Source organism: Colias croceus, chromosome 13, assembly GCF_905220415.1.
Source record: "Colias croceus chromosome 13, ilColCroc2.1".
Taxonomy (NCBI): Eukaryota; Metazoa; Arthropoda; class Insecta; order Lepidoptera; family Pieridae; genus Colias; species Colias croceus.
In genome coordinates, this window is record NC_059549.1 from 6,709,532 (window position 1) to 6,736,889 (window position 27,358).

Consider the following 27,358-nt stretch of genomic DNA (forward strand, 5'->3'; position numbering starts at 1 on the left):
CGCTCTTAATACAATAGAGATTCATTTTCTAAAATTATAATTTCACAGAAATTGATTGTAATTTTATCAAGCGAAATGACCTTTAAAAACGTTTAATTATTTACATAAACAACTGATGATTGGAACTCGATTAGTATAACATGAATTCTAAATATTAAAGTATTTCGGAATTTTAAGTGTATTCATTGATATTTGTAAATATAAAATTAAATTTATATTCATATATTATGCATTCGAGTAATAATATAGCGTATACAAAACAGGTTTACTATTGTAATTATTATAAAATACATAGTTATGTGTCGTACAACGTTCCTTTGTTGTGAAGTCTTAAAAGTATATTAAATAATGGTATTATTAAATTAAATCGAAATATGTGTAATTACACGCGGTGTGTAAGAGTCAAAATCCAATGTATATTTCAGGTAGATATCACATTATATTTCACCGATGGAAGTAAGTTATTACAAAAATATTTCAAAGATATTAAAAGACAGTATTACCTCTAATTTAACAGTTTAAAAATTTATATAAGTTTATTATTTCCTTAAGTATATGCATTTTTGAAAAAGGTAAGAATATTTAACCGGAAGGAAGTTATAGTAAACAGAAATTCAAATTCAATTATTAATACTAATTTAATACTTTGATGATGATTGACAGTAGAAATATTTATTAAAATAGTACTTACACTTGTTATTCTATTGTTGACTCAATCACTCTCCATACTAATATTATAAATGCGAAAGTAACTCTGTCTGTCTGTCTGTTACTCAATCACGCCTAAACTACTGAACCAATTTTCATGAAATTTGGTATGGGGATATTTAGATTATACCCGAGAAAGGACATAGGCTATCTCGAGAAAATGACGCAATCCCGGAAATCCCACGGGAACGGGAACTATGCGGGTTTTCCTTTGAAAACGCGGGCGAAGCCGCGGGCGGAAATCTAGTAAATACATAATATAAATAAAAAAAACATTAACATTAAGGTCTACAGATATCGCTGCAGTGCTGATTGATACATGTAAATATGGCCCTTATGCGTCGCAAGGACAATAATTGATGACGTCACAGCGCAGTAGTTTACTATGCAAACATATTTTTTCATTTAATTATTGCAAAAATTATCAAAATTAATTTTTTTTTTGTAATTGATAGAGCAAATCGGGAGAAATTTTTTTGCAAAAAAATTTTTTATGAAAAGTGAATATTTTTCATTCTATAATATGGAAATCAAGTTTTCAGTATTTGGATTTTTAAAAAAAATAATTATAAATAAACTAATCATTATAGAAGTGGAGCAATTACAGATTCTGATGGAGCATTTAAGGAGCAATTTTTTGAGATATTAATAATTAAAAAAAATAAACTTTCCGTGCTAACTTCCTTCCGGTGAATATTTAGAGTATAATTTCTCGGTTTTTGTATTGTTCGTTACCATAAAAATGTTGCGTATTTTAACAAATTACGAGTACTTCATCTTGGACAATATTTTTGTAATAACTGACTTTATAGTGCGACCAGGCTATTATAACGAGTGAAAAAATAAAACAAAAAAGAGCAGGTAGCCAGTATTGCTGTTTTATACTAAAATATAATTGGCCTTACTATTAAGTAAGGACAATTTTCCTTATAACATTTCATGCATAATACATTTCCCAGGCATCTATTTAGGTACTAAATAACATTGGTATCGTTTATTTTATCTGACTATATAAGGACATTGAGAATGTATCTTAGCATAAATATATGAACATTCAATTTATAGATTTGAGTTACTGAGGCTCCGAGCCGGATTATAAAGGAGGATCATTATTAATATTTGTTTTAATAATTATTATGTAATTCCTAGATCTGGAATGGAATTTTCTAACGTATTTCATTACGAAACAAAAAATATTCCAGACGATACTGGTCCTGTTGTATTAGTATATCCTTCGTCAAAATAGCCTTGTAGCATTAACCCCCATAACTCCTAAATATATTGACAAAGCGCACAGTAACTAGTATTTTTCGTGTATGTATGTCCCTTTATGGACCGATATTCTAGGTGTCTAGTTTAAATACATTTGTGAACGAGTGGCTCAAAAGTTATGTGAGAGTTTATTTATTCGTGTTGGTGGTTAGTTACAGCTCAATCTTTTAGAGGATTTATCGTTTCTTGGTTGTTATAAGGGTTGGATCAATCGAACAAAATATTCATAGCAATTAGCATATACTTAGTATGTGCATATGCTTTAACGGGTTTGATGAAAAGAGATTTTAGTTAGAAAAAAATTTCGTTATTATTCGCGGCTAAATATTATGAGAACATTGTAAGTAGTAATTGATGATTTAAGAATGATTTACGCTACACCGTGTCACGACGCGACGAGGCCGTGCCCCGTCCGGGGTTTAATCAAACATTAGTGTACCTATACTTTTTGTATGAAGTGATTCATGCCTGACTGTGTGCTCTTACGGGGTACGGAGTTCTAAGTGTCGATAGATATTGTTTCATTTTTTTCTCGACTCCGGCACGACAAGATGTAACGTCAATCATGTTGTATGTCATAACTTGAGGTGCATGGAATGGCACACAGAACTATACGTTCTGTGGAATGGCATATGCGGGTTCTCCTGAACAAGAAAAACGTATTTATGAATTGTACAGCCGAAAAGTAGGTAAATAATAAGCCATTGCGTATAGTAATTCAAATTTCAAATTATTATGTTTTTGATAAATTAAATCCTAATAGATTCAAATTTAAATGACGAGAGTTATTAAATTGTATTGTGTTCTTTTTATGATTTTAGAAATGCAAGAAAGATCATAAGATGAATGGTTTTTGAATTTTCATATATAGGTACCTAATATGTATATATCTATCTTGTTTTTTTCACAAATATTGATATAATGCAAAACCTTCGTGAATGTTAGTAGCAAAAGTAGACATTTGATATAAATTTTACTATGACATAATTATATATATATTGTATTAAAGGATTTTAAAATGGTTATGATTTCCATTATTCGATGTTTACTTTAAATAATCCTTGTAGAAAAATAGGGTAAAAGTCTTGTGTTAGCAACGCTTTAATATTTTAGTGGGCATTTAATAATTAATTAATTAAAGCAATGACTCTTTTTACTTTAAATCAAACTTTTGTCACAATTTCTTTAAGTATTGTATTAATTGCTGGAGGTGATCTAAGAATTCGTTAAAGGCATGTAATACAGTAAAAGCTCTTTATTCGCGGGTAATAGGTTCCGTAAATGCGCCGCAAATAGAGAAACCGTGAATATGGAATTGTAATTTGTACGGCGTTATAGGGGATACGTTCCTAGATGACGAAATAAAAAAGTTTATACATAAAGAAATCAGTTTAATTCATCGAGATATATGATGTACTATGGTTTAATTAGGTATTATCATCAGGTTTAGGGGATGGCTTGGCACTTTTTACTCGTTTTTCATTTTTTTAGTCGACATAAAGGAATTCGTAGTAATACCTAGGTCAGGCGTTTACAAAGCCGCGAATACTGGAATTACGTCACATTTTTTCCATCCGCGAATACCTAGTTGGCGAATAGTGAAACCGCGAATGAAGGAAGCGCGAATAAGGAGTTTTTACTGTATTTAAAAATACAAATAAATCGATATTTTGTTAATTGAAATATTGCACCTACTAGCCCAAGTTCTTGCAATACCGTTTACTTGTTTCTGTAGCTTAAAGTACGATCATATCTTCAGCATTGTTATTCGTGACGAAATAATTAAGAGAAATATTTTAGTACTTTGTCAAATTTATACCATTTTCCTAGAGATATACGCAAATTAGAATTGTACTTTGCCTTAGTAATTCGGCAGAAACGCACTTTCATCAATTTTTATATTCTGTAATATAATTATCGTATTCAGTGTTAATGGTAAAGTAAAATATAAAATAAAAACAAGGGATAAAACGAACTGAAATATTTAATTATCTAATAAATAAATGTTGTGTAATTGTAGTGTTCTAAAACAGTAACTTGTGAATTAATTAGATACATTTATATTCAAAGGATTTTGTTAAAAACACAACTGAGATGGCTTAACTTTAAAACCTTTGGTTTAAATGATGACTGTTATTTATATCAGTATAAATTTATATATAATTTAATTATAATTTATTTTTCGTAATTAATTGGAATAGTACAACTGCGAGTTAAATGAAAAAAAGGTTTGTATCGTTTATATTATGTAATTAATAATGATAAGTCGAATTTCTGAAAATGTAATATTATTTAAATATAAACTTTAAAATTAAATGAAAATATCGCAATAACTACATTATAATATTGAATAATAATATGTAATATATTTTTTATTAAATATGTATTATATTTTTTTTTATTGTTTATTTTGTTTTTCCATATTTCGAAATAGTCCTACATTGGCCGCGGACTGCCTAGGACTGTATCTCTATAGTGCAGTCATGGGCAGGCTGCGGCTGGTGTCCCACAACACAGTAAAGTTCTCTAAAGGGCCTCTGCGTGTTGGATCCGTGTCCCCACGTAAGCCTTCCAAAGGACCGGGTACCTTCCTTATGATGGTACCCGAGTATTATGGAATGTATTATAATATTATACTATGATGAAATTCTGAATACCAATCCTATATTGTTGACGTTATTTTTATTATTGTAACCGTTGTTAATACTTAAATATTTATCAGTGCAGTTTTGTAGTTATTACGATATTTGTAATATAAGAACATATGAACTGTAAGAATAAAATAATTTTAAAATACAATTGTATCATCCAACGTCTAACCTATTTATAAATGTAATTAAAATAGTTTTATTATTATCGATGTACAAGTTTAGACTCAAGTGTATTTATCAATAAATAAATGTGGTTTTTGTAAGTTATTTTAAAGATTATTCCGTGTTTTTGTATAACTAAAGACAATAAAAATTTAACTAAATAGTGTTATTTTCTACGAGGCTATCCATGACAATCGGCATAAAAAAATACAAAATAAAAGCAGTTTGTTGAAAGTAAATTACAAATAAAATTAAGGAATTCTGTTCATTTGTCATTATTTAATTTCCTCGATGGAATGTTACTATTAACTTTTTATTCCATATAACAAAACACTACTCCTTACGATTTCATCCAAACCTTAGCTACAATCGCAACATATTTTGATGAAGCAATCTTCAACAATAACTTCCACAGCCATGGAGTTGCAAACAACAGGTTCCGAATCCACTACGAACTCATTACTCTGATCGCAAGTTGCTGTTAAAAGTTAGCGCAGTTCAGGCGATAAATCTAATGGAGCGAGATATTTATGAGAACTACCTGCTATTTGCTAGCTTCCTATCTCGGGAATAGTGTCTGATATAATGGAACTTTGGAACTCTAATTAGAATTAATATTCTGTTTGCAATATTTCAGTGTGGTTGAAAATAAGTTACATCGTTTTTCGATGTTGGGGAATAATCCAATAGCCAATAGGAGTCACATAAAGTTAAATGTATGGTGTTATTGAAATAATATTTTTGTTATTATAGGTTTAAACAGACGCAGAAATATGCATATTTAACAAACATAACATTACAAGAGAGGAAGAATAAGAATATAGCTTTTTCTGAACACTAGTAGGTACAATAATAAACATGTTTTTAAACTCTTTCTGAACTTATACGCTAAGCCTTTGAAGTGAATTTATAAAATTTTAGATTCTTATCAAGGCGATTTAATGGAAATTATGTCTTGTGTCTTTTAAATTATATTTTAATAGACGCAATACATTATATTAGATCTTGACAAGAAGATATGGCCAATAAGTATGATTACTCGCTCGTCCTATGTTTCTTTGGATTATTTACAAAGAGTATTTACATGGCAAAATAACATAAAATAGTAGGGGAATTAGGTTAATTGTAGCGGTAGATAAAGATCAGTAAATAGCATTTAGGTATGTTAGTGACACACAATGACTTTGTTTTTCTTGGATAATTTTATTAACCTTGTTTGTGAAGAACTTTGTATGTTTTTCTGATAGAGGACTCTTTTACGATCTCAGTTTTTGGGTACAATTGTATAAAGTAAAGTTATCATTCATTCAATCGATAATAACTGGTTGAGATAAAATTGTACGTAACTTATTGTTGTACCTACTTTAGTAGAAAATAGACACCTACTTGTATAAATTGGTATAAGCCGTTGAATCCATGTTAGTTTTTTAATCTTGTTAGTGATTTCACAATTTTCGGGCTAGCAGTTACTCAGTCAAAGAAATAAAAATCGTAAACTTAATTATGTACTGTGTGTACTCAAATTAACACGCAAAATATTTTTATAAGCATTTCCTTCCATCCGACATTTGCAAAAAGTGATTATGATTTACGATTGCACTAAGCAGCTACGTCACCCTTTTTCCGTGTAACAAGCTTAAAGAAATTAGGGATTCCGCTCTCAGACGTTATTTAACTTCTTTAAAACAAAAATAAAGTGCAAAGCGAGCGTTGCAGCTGCTAAATATTTAAGTCTGTCTCTCCACAACCGCAAATTTGTTGAGGCAAGTTTACGGTGTTCCACACAAACATCCGTACTTGCTAACTTTGTTACATAAGATCTATCTTCCTCTTACAGTTCATATTTACGAGGTGATATGAATTAATTTAATGGCAGATAGGAACGTGGCAGGTATTTGATTTATATCTGAATATGGCTAGGATTATGTCATACTCTATATCCATTGACATAATTTACTGTTATTAAAATATATGGATAATATACAGGGAACTCTCGTAACGGTGCAGTTGTATATAGATCATACGAGCGAATGCTCATTTTAACCCCACTAAGTCAAATACTTTTAGTGTAAACAGGCGTAAAGCATTCTTTCGTTGTTCTTAGTGCATTGGAAAATATTCTTAGCAATGTTCTAATACTGAACAACACTGAATACAAGTTTTCGATTACACTAAAAGATCACGTAAGAATGCTGTTGCTCTAGCTCTATGTTCGTTCCATGCAATGCACTGTTAGACATTTAAATAATTATTAAGTGAATACTAATTATTAACTAGGTATGGTATGTCGGCGCAACGACAATAAACGACTACCGTCAAACTACTAAATAATTATAACTAGCTAAAGTTTACTTAAATCTTTTTAAATAAGTGGTTAAATTAACGAAATAATTAATGTTTGTTAAAAATGATAAAAATTCATTGCAAAAATTAGAGTGGCAACACTCTCAAACTAATTCTTGTGAGTCATGGTTTAATTTAAATACGAGCGTCCGACGGCACAGAGCACATTCACGCGCCGGCCGTTGGAGCGTTCGGAGCTCTCTCTGTAATTACGACGTGGAATAAAAGGGCAGTAAAAATACCTACAGGCGTTCTACTTCGGGTATGAGCGCCTGCCCTGATGATGGTGACGTCAGAATTGCTGACGTCACCTTTTAAAAATAGCCTTCGGGCCCCTTCTTTCGTCATCAGAAGTTGGATAGAATTCAAGCTCACTCTTTTTAAATGTTAAACGTTTACATAGTTTTGTAACGGCATACTGGCGTTAGTGTTTTTTCGTGCGTTGTGTAAAGTAAAAGTTTGTTACGTGGATTATTGTAACGGGAGTGTGGTTCATCGAAGGAATTGTGCGTGCTATCTGCGCCTCTCTTTGTGATAAGCATAAATCTACGAGAACCTCCGAGAAATCTACGAGAACCTTCGAGAATCTGCCTATGTCACAAATGAGTAGGTGTTGGTCGCATGATACGCGAACGGACTGCTTCTGTCATGTGGAGTGTTTAGTGTTATGTAAGGTCAGTGTGGCCGAGGCAGTGTGTTTTTGAAATCCCGAGATGAACTACCGTAGTGTTGTAATACGAGAAAAGGCGTACGAGGACGTACGATTGTCAATATGGCCGTGTTAGACGTAACTTTGGTTTAGTATTTTGTGGATGAATAGTTGTCATTATTTCAAGTCAGAACATGATTAGCTTCTTAGATTAAATAATGTGAGTACAAAAAACTGATTTCTAAATAAAACAGTTAAAATCTACGAGAACCTTCGAGAACCTCCGAGAATCTACGAGACCCTCCGAGAAATCTACGAGAACCAACCTCCGAGAAATCTACGAGAACCTCCGAGAAATCTACGAGAACCTTCGAGACTCTCCGAGAACCGACAAAAAACATGCCAAGATTATAACTTGACATTGTTACAGACTTTTACAACGAGGCTGGTGCAGAGCGCGCACCGCCTGTCAGTATGGCCGTGTCGGCGCAACGACAATAAACGACTACCGTCAAACTACTAAATAATTATAACTAGCTAAAGTTTACTTAAATCTTTTTAAATAAGTGGTTAAATTAACGAAATAATTAATGTTTGTTAAAAATGATAAAAATTCATTGCAAAAATTAGAGTGGCAACACTCTCAAACTAATTCTTGTGAGTCATGGTTTAATTTAAATACGAGCGTCCGACGGCACAGAGCACATTCACGCGCCGGCCGTTGGAGCGTTCGGAGCTCTCTCTGTAATTACGACGTGGAATAAAAGGGCAGTAAAAATACCTACAGGCGTTCTACTTCGAGTATGAGCGCCTGCCCTGATGATGGTGACGTCAGAATTGCTGACGTCACCTTTTAAAAATAGCCTTCGGGCCCTTTCTTCCGTCAGGTATAATAATTGTTCTCAGAAGAATAAGAGAAAATTTATCAACCCCATACACTACGACATTTCCAATTCTATTGTTTTTTTTTACTACTTACTTAACAAAACGTATGTAGGTATGTACAATAATTAATATCAATTAAAAGTTCCATAGAAACTCGCCACTTTTTTATCCTTATCTCATTTTTCTTTCTCTTCTTACCTCATCCATAACATGTTTCATTAATTTATAAGTTTTATGCCGCTGCTTTATCTTCCCGGTAGCACTATGAAAAGGGACAGCAAAAAAACATAACATCAATCAGATGTATGGAACAACCTATTACCACGAAGGAATACAAACACACAAATAAGAGATTTTTCATTTCGTATTAGAACAAAATCTATTTAAATAATTCATTAAAATTGGTTTAGTAGCTGTTTTATGGATGTCGTAGATGTCAACAAAAACGCAACTCTTGGCTGCTGTAGTCAGTACTCTACCAGTTTTAGAAGAGTAACTGTCAAGTATGACAGTTAGTAGTAGAGTGGCTAGAACCGTGGCAGTAGCCACGGTTCTAGCCACTCTACCAAATTTTGGTACCCTACTCTACCTACATTTCTACAGTAAGCAGGATAATTAGTACTCTACCGCTCTACACTACCGTTTACTCTACCCATGTACAGCGGCCATAAGTGTCGTCCATAAGAAAATTTTTACAAATTCAAATACAATGAAGAATTTACAAAGGCAAATAGATAAAGAAGAAGTGAAAAACGAATATATTTACTCAATTACTTAGTATATGGCGAAATTGTGTGTCGATTTAAGGTCTTGGTCGAATGCAACATTTTAAATATGTAAAGAGATTTTATTAAAACGTGGGACGAGAGAACGTAATTTAATTAACAAGATGATATTTTATTCACGCGACGCGACGGGGAAAAGAGCAAAGTGTAAGTAGAACAAAGACGATTGACGTTCAAAAATTAGAATTAGAAAAACGAAAAGGTCCTTCTGTATTTTTACGTCCTACGTAAATACGCCCTTTAGTTTAGGCACAGCTTAGGCTACATAGCGCCATCTTTTGATAAACAGTGTAAACTCATACCTTTGTTTCACTAGTTTACGAAACTGAATACTTATAATAATGTGCCTGTAATTTGTTTTGCTCACAATCAATCAAAAGATTACAAACAAGCCAATGTTTTGAATTGCTGGTGCATGAAGGAAAAATAAATTATAAATTAATTGAGGATCGTTATAAATTGTTATCTTTGGAATTGCGACTGTTAATACGCACACAATTGCACACCTAACTATTTAATAAGAGGAAATTTTCAGTTGTATGTCGTAATACATATGCAACGTCAGTTTCTACATGTTATCTATTTATTTTTAGCAAGGAACAGTTCGTTATTCTATATCAATACAACATAAATAAAACCAGTAACCTAAATAGTTTTTATTAATTTCAAATGGGTAATAATTATTTTTTTATTGCAACTTACACACATTAGAAGTGAAATCAAACAGTGAGTAGAAATATGAAAAAAAAATTGATAATTATTTACTTACACAAATATTTTTTTAACCTGTTAGTGAGGTGAGTATTTCGTTTAAACATCAAGAAGATAACTTTGCATATTGAACTGCAATTACAAAGATCAATTATTATTACGAAATATTTGCTTGATTTGAGTAATTTTCAGGTCAGAAATTATCAGATGCGTCAAATATTGAAATTTTTAAGGATTCAGTATGCAAATGTTATTCAATACATAGCATAATAAGAGGTGTGTGTGAGGTTAGATCGAATATATGAAATAAAAGCTAGGTATTATTTAACAGATATAATATGTTACCTACATAGGACTTTAGACTTATGAGTTATGCGTTTAAGATAAGCATAGAGAGAATTTGAATAAACTTAGGAATTACAAAATAATATTAATAGTCAGAACCTTTTCATCGAATGGATTTGATGCAATAATTTTCCCCAAACGCTCAAGTAGCTATGAAAATTGATGATCGGAGATATGCTTCGGCATCGATGTTGTCAGTTTAATTGCTTTTTCAATTAACGCCAGTGCGCTAGGAATCTTGGTTTCATTCCATGATATAGACTAAACTTTCGTAGATGTGCCATTGCAATAAAATTTGTGATATCAGCAATAAGTATTGCAAAGCAATGTAAATTAATATAGTAGTAAATTTATAACTCTATATGCATTATAGGTACTTGAAATCGAATGAATATATAATTATTATTTTCTTGAAAATATTTTGACGAGTTATATATAGCAAACAAATATTCAAATCTCATAACTATAGGTGGATTGTATTTTCAAATCCGATTCACTGAAATAAATGCTCACACCTCGGTAAATTGGAAAATTATCCAACAAACATTTTTGCTTTAATCCTCAAAACCGAATTGGATATTTCGATTTCCCAGTGGCAAACCTAGCTTTAAATATGTATTCTAAAAATTTGATTTGAGATTTAGTTTATCATATTTTTAATTAATTATTACCTCTTTTAGTAAGTAATGAACTGGTTTAAAGTTAAATTTATATTTATTATATTTATTTATATACATTTGTTTAGTTTTTATCTGTGTATTACTTTCATTCCTGAAATTTGGGAAGACATGTCATTCTTCTATATGAAATAAAACAAATAGAGTCAAATCCCATGATACATAAAAGTAAAATCTAAAAGTCCCTTAACAAATACATTTTTTTGTTCAACTCGGAACAAGTTATTTAGAAGAGAGAGTTTAGAAGAACAGGAATTAACATAAAGCGTCTGTGACAATAATCTATGACGGAATATCGACGTCGAGACGCCTGTAATTCCATTTAGCAGTGCGACGGCCGTGAACATCTACACCTGATGCGAGTACAGATGTTCCAATACAATCCTTAGTATGTACTCGTTAATACATACCTATTTCTATAATAAGGTTCCTTTATGTAGTTTTGTATAAAAGAGTAATAAATAAATTTCTTCCCTTTTCGGATTTTTTCCCAGCTTTAAAAATCAGTAATATTACATAAACTGTTATATAAGATTTATTTAGTATTTAGAACATAAAATAATTGGTTCTACGACTGTTTGTGCCAACTAGAATTATATTAAATTACATATATATAGAGACGCTTACAGATTTGTTAAACTTTTATATAAGAAATAACTATTTCAGAATAGAAAAAGCTTTATACGTATATCGGATGACTGGGTAACAAGCGGTAAAGGGAACCCTTAACTAACTTAAAACTTTTCCGCGTCGCCTCACAACGCTAACTGAATTTGGGAATTCAGTTTTGCTGAACTAAGATCCAAGTTCCAAGGGCATGCTTGGGATTTCTAGCTACCGAGAGCATGAAATATCCAATTAGCATTGTGAGATATGTGAGAGATTTTGCTGTCGTGAATATTAATTGCAATTATTAAGGATTATTCCAATTGCAGATTAGTTTTTTGAAATCCCTCCTGAATTTTCAACGTGCATTTTTTTGTTGGCCTAGTATGCATTACAATAAAACTAAGGTGAAAAAAAAGATATCTTTTGAGAATGAAATTTATTAGTTCAAAGAGTCATTGGAAGAATCAACGAGTTTAGACTTCGTCTGTTTGGTTTAGTGGTATCTGCCGTAGCCGTAGCCTCGGCTGTAACCTCCATAACCTCCATAGCCACGTCCGTAGCCACCATAGCCGTAGCCGATGCTTCGTCCGTAGCCACCGTAGCCGCCGTAGCCACCGCCATGGCCGCCGTAGCTAACATAGCTGCGCACGACTGGGACGCTCACCGTACGGATGACTGGCACACTCGAAATTGACACACCTGAAAAAAAAGAAGATTTATACATCACAAATCATGTAGAAGTATAAATGTATTTAACAATTTCTGAACTGATTTAAAAATGTCAATAACAAGACTTATATGATTGCCACCAAATTACCACTTTCATGTTAAAAATTAATAACACTCGGTGGCAATATATAATATGAATACAATTATTCATAGACGTATAAAAAAATACTAACTGTGTCCGTAACCGCCGTAACCGCCGTAACCGCCATATCCTCCATAACCACCATATCCGTAGCCGTGCGCGGTGGCGGCGACGGCCAAAAGGAGGGCAAACTGTAATAACAATCAAACAATCAATCAATCAATCAGATAATCAAACAATTTATCAATCAGTCATCATTAGGGTGATCACCTATGACGGTATATTATTTGTAAATATACATTGAATTAAATTGAATATTTATAAAATTTCCTCCTTAATTATGAAAAATATCTGTTGACCATTTTTTATGACTTGGTTTATTTAAATATGTACTTGGCTGTTAAATGAGTAAAATGTATAGAGATATGAAGACTTTCGAATATATGTAAGCATCGTAACTGTTTTCAGGTTTTTCAAATACAATAAATTGCAATTATTTTCAAAGCCACGTTCCAAACAATTGTGCAATTTGTAAAATGTAACGAGCGCGGTTAACTACAGACCACAGTTAGTTATTATTGTCACGTTTGAAATAAAGAACATTGTGAAATAATTTTAAAAGCAGCTCAACTAGAAGCTTCTAGCTTATGTAATATTACTGTTATTTAAAGTATAAGAAATATTTAAAGATACTGTAAAGAAAGTTATTTCATTTACTGGAAGAAACCAAAGTTAATAGTAATAGTAATGAGAGCACTGAAGATGAGATTTATTTTTAATTTAATTTAAATAATAAAAAGACTATATTTGAAATATCCGAGATAATATGATTCATCACATATTGCATTATTATCAACTGCTGGAAAGTCCATTAGATCAATGGCAATAAAAAATAAAACGATTTTAGCACTTACGGTTATGTAGGTGTTCATTGTACTTCAATTCAGCAGACGAAGTGTGTTGATTACTGTAACAAGTATCATGTATATATACGCAAATAGTTTCCTGCCGAAAATCCCACTGAATTGGCTGCGTGTTGCTAATCTGTTGCACCTTACGTCACCAACACTACAATTGAGCATTATAACCACCAGAATTGCTTGCCTTCATTAGTGTTTCCGTCTAAATATTATTAGGGCTACGTTCGCATTGATAAATAACTTTAGTCTTTGTGAGTCATGAAGCGTTAAAATGTCCAGAACTATCTGACTCGGTACTTCGAGTTAGCTGCATTCGCTAGCCATCTGGTACATAGCAAAAACAATGCAAAGAGATACAAAAAATAACATCTATGCGGATAAAGGGTTTCCAGTTTTTTCGTTCAAAGGTATGCATTGTAAAAAATATTGCATACCATTTAAAAAGTCGGTGTAACGTGAAACAATGAAAAAGGATTGTTTACAGTCGGCGTAATGTAGGCTAAAGCAATTTGGCTTCCCTTCACTTACCGGAAAAAATATAGTGGGTAGCGAAATACATTTATCTTATAAGGCCAGAGGTTTTGTTTTCGCATAGCACACTAACGTAGTAATATTGCATATGTAAATGTGAGTCTATTTCACAATCTTTCAGTCGACGTTGTCGATTTTCAGCGTCTATTTGAACATTATAATATGTTATCTGTTAAAAGTATTTTTAAAGCCTGTTTCTTTGTCAGTTAGGAACATAATACATTTTCTACGTATTTGATATACATACATATCTCTTATTTGCCTTAACAAAGATGTATTTTCTATTCTTACAAGATTTTCATACTCTACAGTCTTCACTCACTTGTATGGTAAAATTTTTGCCTTATCTATGTTATTTGTTGTACCTAGAGAAGATTTTGCAATAAACCGGGTTGAATTATTAAAAATGCATAGCAGGAAATAAATTACAATTTATGTCCTGCCTCAAAATTGTAATGAGGTCCCCAGGGACTAAAATATACTTATTACGTAGGCGCACAATGTTTTCATGAAATGTTTTTCAGTAGGTGTCAAACAATTACCTCAAATACAGAATATTATATACAACAAATGTTATACGATTCTGTTTATGGAAGCGAATTAGCAGATTAGTTTGTGTAATATAAATCTGAGAGACAGAGTTTGTTCTTCAGAGGAGCTATTTGAATTGCCCATTATATCCTTCACGTACAGTACTCCAAAGGTAATAATGCGCATAGAAATCTTCGTCACTGTTCGGCAACTGTCATATTCTCGGAGCGTCCGAAGATGATATCTATATAGAGCGGTTAAATGCATTTTCTTCATGCATAATTTAGTCAAATTATATGTTTTGTGCTAAAAGAGATTAATATGTATTTGTAGGTAAGTAACGATTTTGTTTCGATAATTCCTTGTAAGTAAATAGCGAGTATAAAACCCCACGATTACGAATATCTTTGTTGGATTGATTTACTTGGAAAATTTTATAGTATTTTTAAAGTGTCTTACTGAAGCTGGTGTAATGATGGAAGAAAAGAAGGTTAAAATAACACAAAATTTATATTGTATAAAGTATGGTTTTCAAACACAGGTTTATATTTAAACCATATATGTAAATCTTATCATTAAAATCTCAGTTCAAAAGTATTTACAGTACTGATCATTCTTCAATATTATGACAATTACAAAAAAAAAAAAAAAACAATCAAAATCAGGGATTATCTTTATTTCTGACATTTTAGATACATCGGAACTCTTCTTCATTTTCACTTTCCCTACTGCCATCACCTGTGTAAATCATTTCATCGATTAATTCAATTCACCTTTAAAATAAAACCAAGAAGGGTACGTAATAGCAGCTCTATATAATTCCACACAGAGAGAACACGTGCAGTCACCACCAATATTTAAAGACAACTGACGGATTGTTGAGTTTTTTGACTGACAGGCTACCGTCACCTACCGCCCGATTTGTTTTTGATTGTGTATGACCGTGAATTGATTTCTATTTCTTTTGAACAAGGTGTAAAATGCAAGTTCGTTGTTTAGGGCTCTTACGATTCAATGATTCGAGTGTCTTCGGAAATACGACAATTAGCGAAGATTTGCATGCGCATTATTAATTTTGGATTACTGTAAATGCTATTTAGGAAATAAGAGGCGCGTACTTTTAGCTACTCGATACTCTAAGGCGCAGTGAAAGAATTATGTAATAAAAATAAGTAACAATAATATGTATGACTCTTACATTAACGCTAACCTTTTACCCTTACCTACGCTATCTACTTATCTACCTACGGCCTTTCTTTGAATATATCAAAGAAAAATAGTTAAAAATATATTTTCACAGTGTAGACTAGCTTAAAGGAAATGCTTACTTCTATCTAGCATACTGTGATATTTTTAATCCTTTATATATATATACATACCTACATATTTAGTATACGGAATAATATGTTAAGGAGTATTGCAATTCATACTTGAGTATTACATAGCATACATAAGCTCGTAATGTAATGTACGACGTATATCCATGGCAATTATGTCAATATTCAGAGATTTAATTGAAGTTAACCTATATTCAGATTCGGTTAATTTTAAATATAACTAAAAGATTATACCAGAGATAAAAAAATACTCTACATTTATATTCTTGATCGAAATCAATTAGGCTTGGTCTCCACAGAGCCAGCAAGCTCGGGAAGCAATTGCTTCACGAAGAAGCTCGGTCAGTGTGGACCCGCCTATTTACTATCTGATTCACTTAGGCATTTATTAGAAGACCTTTTTAATCGTCATTTACCACATTAATAATATTTCTCATTAATATATTATGAATTTGTATTGTATTCTAGAACAGAATATTGTATAGCAAATACCACGCTCTAATATTTTTCAACATGAGAAGTAGGTACATGTAATGCAGTTTGTACACTTTATTACTACAAATAAGTAGACATTCCTTGTACTCGACGCCAGTCCAATCAGTAGAGCGAGCTCTGAGTACATTGAGAACTGTTGATTTTTATTTTAAAACAGTTTCGTGATTTCAGTTTGTAAGTACTTACTATTGGAACATGGAGGTGAATTTAAAATAAGGATACTTTATACGTTATTGCAATTTCAATATAAGTTTTAATTTGGACTTTATTATTACAGCTGCTTATTTATCATTCGAAGTAAAATTTAATTAGTGTATAAAAATAATATAAAAAAATTCTTTCATAAACTGGAAACTAAAATATTATAATGTTGAATGTTCGCAATAAACTCGCTCTAACTACCTACATTATTGGTAAAATAAAAATTATTCCTCTTACGATTGATCTTAATTTAATATACAATTTAGTCTTATTTTGAGAACTATTTCTGATATTTCCAGCTCAAAATCGAATCTCAATTTTTCGAATCTATTTTGTAAAGGTGAGTAGAGTAAAGCATTTAACATCTGTTATAGCATACAAACAGAACAATGGGATTAGGATAGGATGTTAAACTGAATTTATTTCAGTTATATGTATTATGTATTACAAAATCAATTAAGATAATAAAACAAATTAATGATTGAATAAAGTTTATTCAAATCAAGGAGCGACAGAAGGAGTAAAGTTCATTAGCTTCGTCTGACGACTGGCATTTAGTGGTAGCCATAGCCGAGGCCATGTCCGTAGCCACCGTAGCTGCCGTAGCTGGAGTAGCTACGAACAACTGGTACAGTGCTCACAACAGGCACGGTTCTCACGATGGGAACGGTTCTTACAACGGGGACGGACACTGGGGTGTAGACTGTACGGACCACGGGGATGGGGGCAGCCCTGTACACGTTAGCGGTGGAGTAAGCTGGGGCAGCGATTATGGGTGCGCTGATAAGCCCTGTAAGTAAAAATACGATTCATTGTACAAATCATATAAAATAAAATCATTTAAGACAATATTTGAATGACTTATATTTTTTGGAAATGCTTGAAAGTAAACATGACTAACTACATTTTTCGTAAATGTTAAGTACAGTAAAATAAATCTATTAAGACATTAACATTATTGTTTTAATTATTTTTAAATATTAACTTACCATGTCCTCCATATCCGTAGCTGTGCGCGGTGGCAGCGACGGCCAAAAGGAGGGCGAACTGAAAAGTAAAGTTTTAAGACACATACATAAAAAGCGTTTTAATCTAAGAACTGTTAAAATTACATTATAATTCTCCCGAGTAATTTAGTAAAAAAATGCTCTTAATTTTTTGTAAAAATTATATATTTAAACGTTTAGATAAAACTGCAACGATGACTGGAAGTACAAATATAAGTCTTACTTACAGTGAGTAGCGAGTTCATTTTTCTTCAGTTCTGCAGACGAAGTGTGCTGATTACAGCAACAATTATAGTATATATAGTCGAACAGTATCCTGCCAAAAATCCGATATAATTGAGTACGCAGTTAATTAAAATACGCAACGATTTGCAACACGTCAACGGAAAAAATATTGTACATCCTTTTAACTTCCAGAATAGTTATATCCCTTTTCATTAATTAGCTAAACGATTTTTTTTTTATCTTAAAATTGTTTCAAATATTTGTTAATTTATCAGAGACACTTTCTACATTGATGTAGAATTCTTCAATAAATGGCAAAACCATATTACTTATTGTCAAATAATTTATAAGTTACTATGCAAGAGATCGGTATGTCCTTCTCTACATGCAATATTCAGTTTCAAGAAGAAGGTAGAGTTAAGAAAATATAGTTCAGTGTTATTAAGAAAAGAGTCTACAGTTAGTCATAGAACTCTTGTCTGTCTGTCGAAACATTATACATATTTAACTTATATACGATACAATAAAATATATCATAAGTATCTAATATACTGATACGTATGTACTAAAATACGTTTTTTATGCACCTACAGGATATTGAAAAATAATTACTTAACACAAATAATATTTGAAATCAGCATTGTGAATATGATGAAACTTTGATTTATGTAATTGCTTCCAAACAGTGTATCAATGCTATTGATAATGTTTCATTCGTTCCTAATTGTTTTCAATAGTAAGTCGTTATTTATTACGAAGAATATTTATTTGGTAAGAAATGTTTGCGAACATGTGGTTGTGATAACCATTCTTTAAAATCGTGCAGTCTTTTTATTTTATAGAATTTAGTACATATTTTGCTGTCAAATAAAATAATATTTGGCTGTGATTTGCTCTCGTTTTGGTTATATAGTATAATTGGTAAAAATTGGTAAATAATATGTACAAAAATATTAAATTTAACATTAGGCCTATAGCTGATTTGATTTTTATAGCATATTTTTTTAGTTAGTCTTGTTATTATTTATTCATATTTTTTTCCTCAGATTTATATTTCATGTTCATTGAATATGAAATATACATATTTCGTGTGAAAATTTCAACATATTGAAAACATTTTATCTAGTTACTTAGTATTTGCATATTATTATGGGTAGTACTTGTATATTAAGTATTTTAATAAAATGATTTTAAATTATTTTATTTATTTATTATACTTTATTGCATTAAAAAAATACATAAACACATATAACAAAGACAAGACTACAGAAACAGCAAAGGGCGGCCTTATCGCTAGGTAGCGATCTCTACCAGGCAACCCAAATTATGCTCTAAGAGACATTTTTACAGGTGAGTATAAATAATATCCTTACTAATATATTTTTTTAATCAAGTTGATAATTTAGAAATTGAACATATTTCTAAGGACAAGATCGTCATTGTTGTTTAGAGAAAAATTAATAGGCAATATTGGTCAAGATTGGTCATATCAAAATTTTGTTATTAATGAATAACAATTGTGGTTCCCAACGACCGATTTCTATTCATTTGAAAGGAGAATGCCCGTTTTTGGTACTGGTTTTATATCATGCATCAAGACAACAATATATGAAAAAAAATCTCGGCAATTTAGAGGCCTTCTTACTATCGGAAAATATATTTTGACCAGGGAATGTTTTGTAAAATCTAATAAGACATGTAATTGTTGTGTTTAGATCCGTTACCATAGATTTATACCCGGCGCGGCCTAAGATGATCCCTATGACACTGACAGTTATTCTCAAGAGACAAACTTGTAATGGCGTCACCATTAAATTAGAAACGTATTGGAGGCGTCTAAAAATGGCATTTATTAATTTTTACGTAGCTTTATCCTATTATAATGATATTCCGTTGGAATTATAACAATTCTTATCATTTACGAGAAATAATATCAATCTGACTTTACGTTTACGTCCTTCAAAACTTACATCGTTGGCATTTATCGACTAGTGCGGAAAGTATCGATAAACAAATTTCGATAATGGAAACGAGTTCACATTTTTTCCATGCTTAAGCTATAGTTCATTCACTATTGAATGGAACAGAAGATCGCAGCATACTTAATTAATAATTACCGTTCGCGTTAATTTACTTACCTATGATAATATAAGTTTTTTAGAAAAATTAAATGGGGGATTCCATTTTCATGATAAAATAATATACACTGTGTTAAACGGGTTAAAAATTACGAGAAAATGATAAGGTGTATTTTTATGTTTTGGAAAACTTTCGTTTTACTTACCGTTTCGTTTACATAATAGACGTTAAAAATTCATTTTATAATATTTGTAAAAACATGTTTGCCGAGGTGGCTGAATGCAAACCACGCCTTTGCCTATAAAATAGTAAAGTATCGACACGATCCATCATACGAGCAATCACTAAGACGAACTGTCATAGGGATCATCTTAGGCCGCGCCGGGTATAGTATCCATTACTGGTTACCACGGTAACCAAGCGGTAACTATTATGACATTTACTATGGTAAATAGCTAATATTGTTTTCATTTAATTACAAAAAAATCAATTAACATAAAATCACTCTGTAAGGTATTGTTTATAAACTGTAGGTTGTTTTAACATATATAGTGAAGTAAAATAATATAAATACATATAAAAAAATATTATTATGACATAGCTTGTAAGATAGCTTGGAAGGTAACCAGTTATTTCTTATTTGTTTCTTTCTTCGAATATGTAGTGAAAAAATGATTCAAACAACAACAATAATATGTAAACCGAATAAAACTCTATTGGCATTTTTTAAATATATATTTAGGTTTTCTTGAAATCCGTCCCGGAAGATTTCTGGTGCCTACCTACACTAGCCGATGAACAGATAGACTTTGTCTGAAAGCACAAGCTCTACGCATAGATTAAATATTATGTTAAACGAAAAATAGCCTTCAGACGATAAAATACTACCTAAATCACACATAAACCTAACTAAATCGGGTTTATTTAAGTTTTGAGGTTAATTCACATTTTTCTCAATATCTTGAAAACCCTTGTTTTTATCACAAAAAATGTATTGGTAAAAATCTTTTGAATATCGAAGAACCCTCCAAAACCACTCTGGCATTGACGCAACACTATACTGTGGTCCATACTTTCATGGGCATTCTCCTTTTCTATATAACATATTTTTATTGCAAAAATCTCCTCACTTAAGATAGATGAAGAAGTAGTTTGCAAGTATCAAGTAAATTCAGTTTGTACTAAAATATCGTTCTAATTTCAGCTTTAATAATAAAGGCATAAATGCACGATAGAGTAATTAATAATTATTATTAATTATGATATATATATATGCAAATAGTGTTTAAATCGTAGGTCTTATATTTTATAATTAGTCCGTACATTTTTATACGATTGTGGAATATTTTATACGCGCCGATGGATACAAAGGTCGTTGGTATTGAAAGCTGAATTATTCATCGAATTATGGAATGTAATTGTTTAAAACACAATAATATACAAGGAGATAATAAATATAAATTGTAAACATTTATAATTCTATGTTAGAAATTATATTACTAACTAGCTTCTAATTATATTACTTCTTCGCTTTTACTAATTATATTACTTCTTCGCGTGGATGGTTTATTTCTCCATTTTGAGTAGATACCTCTGACAATAAAATCTTATAAATATCTATTGGACCCAATTCCCAAATACGGCTAGGCCTATAATAATACGCAACGTGTGTTCGCGGTTCTACGGAACAACGTCTATGGATAAAACTGAAAAATTAAGATTAATTTTTTTCTACGTATTTTTTCAGGATAAAAAGTATCCTATTTTACGCCCAGGATAATAAGGTATAATTATACCAAGTTTCATCGAAATCGAACCGCTAGTTTTCACGTGATGCCTCCACATACAGACAGACAGACAGACAGACAAAAATTTTTTTAATCACATATTTGGGTTTGGTATCGATCCAGTAACACCCCCTGCTATTTATTTTTTCAATATTTTCAATGTACAGAATTGACCCTTCTACAGATTTATTATATGTATAGATTTTGTAATAGTATTTATTTGAATATCTTTGTATGCCACCGCCCAAAATCGATGTAATTAATTAAGAACACATCGTATTTTAAATTGATTGGGATAAAAAAAACACAACATTGAAAACAGTAAAAATAATTTTATTGAACATAAAAGATGAATTAATTAAAAAGGTTTCTTAGGTAATCATAATATTCTAAGTATCACAAATTTCGATAAACTATTTAATAACTATATACTTACATTATTTATGTGCACTAATTCTTGTACGTTGAAAAAAATGTTTTTATTTATATTATCCAATTATATCAAACGTGTTGTGCAAATGTGCAATGCCATATATACTTGCTTATACTTGCTTACCGCCCGCGGCTTCGCCCGCTTTCTCTAAAACGATTTGAGATTTAAACTCTCTCTCTCAAGTTGGATCGAACTGCAAATGGTGTGCGAATTTTCATTAATCGGTTAAGTGGTTTAGGAGTCCATTGAGGACAAACATTGTGACACGAGATTTATATATATAATCTATTACTAGTAACATACTGAAAGAACTGAAACATACTATTACTAGTAACATAAGTAGTTACATACTGAAAACTTAGTTTGTTAAAAGTATATAAAAAAACACTAATTTCCTCTTATTCAAAAATCTATCATAATTCGTATCGTCATTTGTCATCAAAATATAGATAGACAAATAACAAAACGAAAGAATTTGCTCAAAACTAATTACATACTATGGTACGAGTATATCAATAGGTAAATCATTTCGTAAGAAATATATACAGATTAAGAATGCTAACAGGAACACAACCGATAAATATCTTATATTCTAGAAAAATTAGTTGCTACAATTAATCCACTTGAATATTTATAATATTTTATCAGATATTTTTATCTTCTAAACCTGGATCAGTTGGTACGATGAGTGTGTTGTGCTTGGTTTCTTCAAAGTCCTGAAAATTATATTGAAACTATAAGAGCTTTAAAATATATACTATATACTATAGCTACTTACACGTTACATTAATAATTTTGTTGCATAAATATTAATTATATTCTATTCAGATAATCGATTATTAAAAAAGTATACATGGGATATTTTTATAGCAGTTGTTTAAAAGAGCTGATAATCAAAAATCGTTAAAATATTGGAAACAAGGTACATCAAAGTTAAGTGAGAAACTTATTGAAAAACTTTTTTTAACATGCCTAATTGCCTATGTTATTTGATACCTAGTTAGTATCTATAAATCTTTGATCGTTCTATATAAATTGCATATTCTATATTTATGGTTCTCGTATTGTTGTTATTCTGTATGCATGTATTGAATAATCAATTCATAGACAATAAGCACGATTTCATATTGTTTAATCTATAACTAATGGTCTAATAATTGATGGTTGCATGAATATTCAATTAATATTCTGAATATTTTGTTAGCCTGTAAATAATAATTAAACTCACGCGTATTTTATTCAAATTCATGGTATCTTGAAGATTCTTTGTCATTTTCTGTGATTTTTTATGAGCCGATGCAGCACGTTGTTGCAGTATCTGTAAGGTAAAATCCTGTAATTAGGTAACATATTTATTTTAAACATATTTATTTACGTAACATATTTCATGAATCAGCTGGCCGTAAACTATTGTCTAATATCGTAACGCAATTGAAAATAACTATAATTTTCATAGTTTTCATTTGTCTATGTTCTAGTTTGTTTTAATTTTGTTTTTTCTTTTATTGAAGCTTTTACCGCCATTTACTGTTATAGTTTTAATAATGGATTGAATAAAAAAGCGCTCTTTATTTTAATCCAGGCCTTCATGTATAAAATAATGAACGTTAGAACGTTACTATTGTAAACTAGACTAATCACAAAACGATTATTCCAAGCAAAAAGCTACTATGCCCAACTGCTTGTCTCCTCTGTTCTGCCTCGGTTAGTTCCCCTCTATATCTGGCAGCATGCAGACTGATATCAACACTCCGTTGCTGTAGCAACAACAAAAAGCTATATACTCCAAACAAAAAGCTATACTATAAAATAGAAAAAAAAAAAACAAACAACTAACAGCCTGTCTCCTCTGTTCCGCCTCGGCTAGTTTCCCCTCTATATCTGGCAGACTGATGTCCACACTCTGCTGCTGTAGCAACCGCTGCAAGTGAGGGGGAGGCGACGCTGGCCGGTGGTTAAACTCTTCTAGCGGTATCTCGAAGGATATTGCTGGGAAACAACGTTAAATTATAATATATTTTTATTAGTTGAATAATCAATTATGATGTTGATTATGTACAGTGTGATGAGTATTGAGATGTTTTATTTAGATGTTATATACGTAACGAACGATTTAAGATGTTTATTTTCAGGGCATAACTGGGAAACAATTTGTTAACTAAAAAGTTCTAAGATTAGTAGAATCTAGTTAGTACGGTAGATAATGTTAAATTATTGCGTGATACACGTATTGTGGAAAATGTTTTTGAGAAAATTTTGCATAAGCAACAAAGTTTTTATAATGGTATATTGCTTTACAAAATCATTCTTCATTAACACACGCTTACGTGGCTTAGCCTTCACCGGTGTGTCTGGCAGAACCACGGTGGGGAGACCATCGTCATGTAGAGCAGCATCATTATGTCCATTCTGCCCGTTGGACATTTTGTGTCCATTCCCCTCTGGCGCTGGAGCTACCACGTGAGCTGAGGATCCACAACCCATTGTGACTGAAATTATTATAGATATAAAAGTGTAATAGTGGATTATAGCTAGGTATATATAAAAATGGTCATCAAAGATGTTGCTTAGTCTAACTACCTATTAAATTAATGTATTTAATTTAACCTAAAACTATATCACCAGTCAAATACTAAAATATCTCTAAAATTATCCAGATTTCAAGTACCTTTAGGCATTACTAACTGCTAAATGTGTGAAAATTGGGTCTAATCTAGCACATTGAAATAAATATTGAAGTAGATCCTATATTCAGTGCAAAAGGTCAATAGACCCTTGCCTTGCTTGTTATAACAACACCTCCTGAATATCGTTAAATTCTAGCACTATTAATTACATTAAAATATAACAAAGCATGCTGGCTGTCTGAAAGCGTTCCGGTGTAAAACCTTTTAAATTATTATTTATGAAATATCGCTTTTAAGAACCACTATAATGTCATTGTACTAAACCAAAGGGGAATAAACAGATTTCAAATGCAAGAATTGTTTAGAATATATTAATTTACATAGGTTTGGCAAATTAAATGCATTATTATGCATAATATCTAAAGCATTCCCGGGCAAACTAATGCGGTAATTTGCAAATCAAATATGTACATTTGTGATTTAAATAACGTTGCGTTCCATTGTTCATTCTGAGTTTTGTTGATTGAACTGCTTCTTTTTTCTCTTTTGAGTCAAAGTTAAAAATAAGGCAATTATATTAACAAGAACAAGAACAAGTCCAGAAGCTTCGAAACGTGTCATATTTATAGTTACAATCGTTAAAACATAAGTTGAAGTTTCATTAGATAATAAACATTAAATTTGAATACATGTGATGCTAGCTCGAACCAGGTAGCGGAGTTTGTCGGCTGGTACGACCCGGTTAAGGACAAAGGATTCGGAGCTTTTGTTATTTAAGTATATCAGAACATATGTAATGGAAATGTTATGAAAATGGGAGCATTGGAAAGTTTTAGGTTTTAGGTATTCTAGGACAAATTCGTATGTAGAATTAACAACTTTAAAACAAGTAGAGTTTTAAATTGACTAGAAAATAAGCCTCTCGCCAGGTCTTTATCCACTTTGAACCAAGATATGAAATATGAACTATATCTCAAATCAAGATATATGTATAAAACAATCCGTCGACTTTTAATTTCATCTATTTTCATTTATGACACGGAATAAAAAGAAATTCACAGCAACGATAAATGTTCGCACAAAAACGTACCTAATGTATTTATCTCACCTGAAGATTATCGGCAGAGGCGGTAATTTATCGCAGTTCATACCATCATTGCGAATTTCCTCTGTTGACGAAGGGATCGCTTTGCATCCAGCCTGGCATTTCCCGCCAAGGGAAATTTTTAATCTGTTTCGTTTTAACCTTATAAAATTGTTAAGCGCCTTTTATTTTATGCCAGCGCTTCTGGAATAGAGATTGTATTATTACAAAGATAATTAAAATAAAATAACCGAACAATTTTAGTTTAAATAAATTATAGGTACAGCAAATGTAGGTTTGATACACATTGTTATTGCTTCCATATTGACGCATGTAAAACCAATTTTGACATGTTGTTTGTTTAATATATAAATGTTGATAGCTCGTTCAATAAAAAGTAATTTCAACTATGCCTATTTGGTACCTAATGACTTATGTTATATTTTTATATCTATAATGAAAGGGTAAACTTAACCACCGCTACGAAAATCACATTGTAAATTGTTAAATATATTGATGTACTGTGATTGCTTTCACGATTTGATTTCCAATGCTTATAACTAATGAGAATTATAAGTACCTAATTAATTTGTAATTATTGAGAAGGAAATCTCACATGTATATTTTTTTTTATTTTTATCCCATAGCATAAGCCCTAATAAATTCTCTGACACCAAAACGACGATTGGACTAAATAAATGCTACCACATATCATTTATTCATAACGTTCCCACAAACAAATAACTTTCGTAGTGCGTTATATCCGATATGATGAATATTGAATACACATAATATAATCACAGTAATACCTAGTTAACTGGAATTTATTTACAGTTTTTTATTCATCAACACATAGAAGATATAAGTAGATCTTGATTGCGAATTCAAAAATGAACAATAATAAAATCAAACAACACACGTCATAATTGAAAACAAATTTTGCATAATAAAACGAAACAGTTGTTTATTCTTCAATTACAGTTAAAACCAATAACCCAATTATATTAATAGATATGTTACGTAAGTGCATGCAAATGTTTATAATATGATTTAAATGTTTGCATAATAAACTACATTAATCTATTTACCTCATGAATTTGGATCGTTGTAATTAAATTCAACGTAATTTACAAACAGTATCAATATTTATGCACAGATAATTAGGGTTAAACATCAAATATTATTGTTTTAACGCACGTTAAGGGAACTTAATTTATCTATTTAGCGGGCAAAGCCTGCGGTCGACACGATTTCGAACATGTTACTGTCTGTACGTCATTGCTGATAGCTTTTGGTTTTTTCAGTCATGCTTAATACATTGTGCGACGTAATCGTCTTGGTACTTGACTTTTTCTTAAATGCAATTATAACTTATTAGTGCTTTTTATACTTCTTTGTAGATTTATGTTTAGTCAGTATACTTAGTGATTCTTAAAAACACAAAATATTAAGGTTTTAAATGAATCTTAATAAACGATAGAGCTTGAGTTTCT

At 31.2% G+C, this 27,358-nt stretch overlaps 2 protein-coding genes across 6 annotated transcripts; both read right to left on the bottom strand.

The window, feature by feature from the left end:
- Positions 1-12,218: 12,218 nt before the first annotated feature.
- LOC123696784 (glycine-rich protein-like) lies at positions 12,219-17,936 on the bottom strand. Of its 2 annotated transcripts, XM_045643148.1 has the most exons (4): positions 17,858-17,936; positions 17,613-17,670; positions 17,195-17,413; positions 12,219-12,358 (listed from the first exon to the last, which is right to left on the bottom strand). In XM_045643148.1, exons 1-4 carry the CDS (start codon positions 17,873-17,875, stop codon positions 12,291-12,293), a joined length of 363 nt encoding a protein of 120 aa, XP_045499104.1. In that variant the 5' UTR covers positions 17,876-17,936; the 3' UTR covers positions 12,219-12,290. The 2 variants fall into 2 exon arrangements, with proteins under 2 accessions (XP_045499104.1, XP_045499106.1); XM_045643150.1 differs by lacking the exons at positions 17,195-17,413; positions 17,613-17,670; positions 17,858-17,936 and adding exons at positions 12,700-12,799; positions 13,523-13,655 and having other exon boundaries at positions 12,219-12,496.
- Positions 17,937-22,033: 4,097 nt separating this feature from the next.
- Positions 22,034-27,112, bottom strand: LOC123696817. 4 transcript variants are annotated; one of them, XM_045643187.1, is made up of 6 exons: positions 26,954-27,112; positions 25,890-26,069; positions 24,482-24,643; positions 23,992-24,143; positions 23,383-23,472; positions 22,034-22,870 (listed from the first exon to the last, which is right to left on the bottom strand). In XM_045643187.1, exons 3-6 carry the CDS (start codon positions 24,636-24,638, stop codon positions 22,799-22,801), a joined length of 471 nt encoding a protein of 156 aa, XP_045499143.1. In that variant the 5' UTR covers positions 24,639-24,643; positions 25,890-26,069; positions 26,954-27,112; the 3' UTR covers positions 22,034-22,798. The 4 variants fall into 4 exon arrangements, with proteins under 4 accessions (XP_045499143.1, XP_045499145.1, XP_045499142.1 ...); XM_045643189.1 differs by lacking the exon at positions 26,954-27,112 and adding an exon at positions 26,675-26,699; XM_045643186.1 differs by lacking the exon at positions 26,954-27,112 and adding an exon at positions 26,446-26,689.
- Positions 27,113-27,358: the final 246 nt, after the last annotated feature.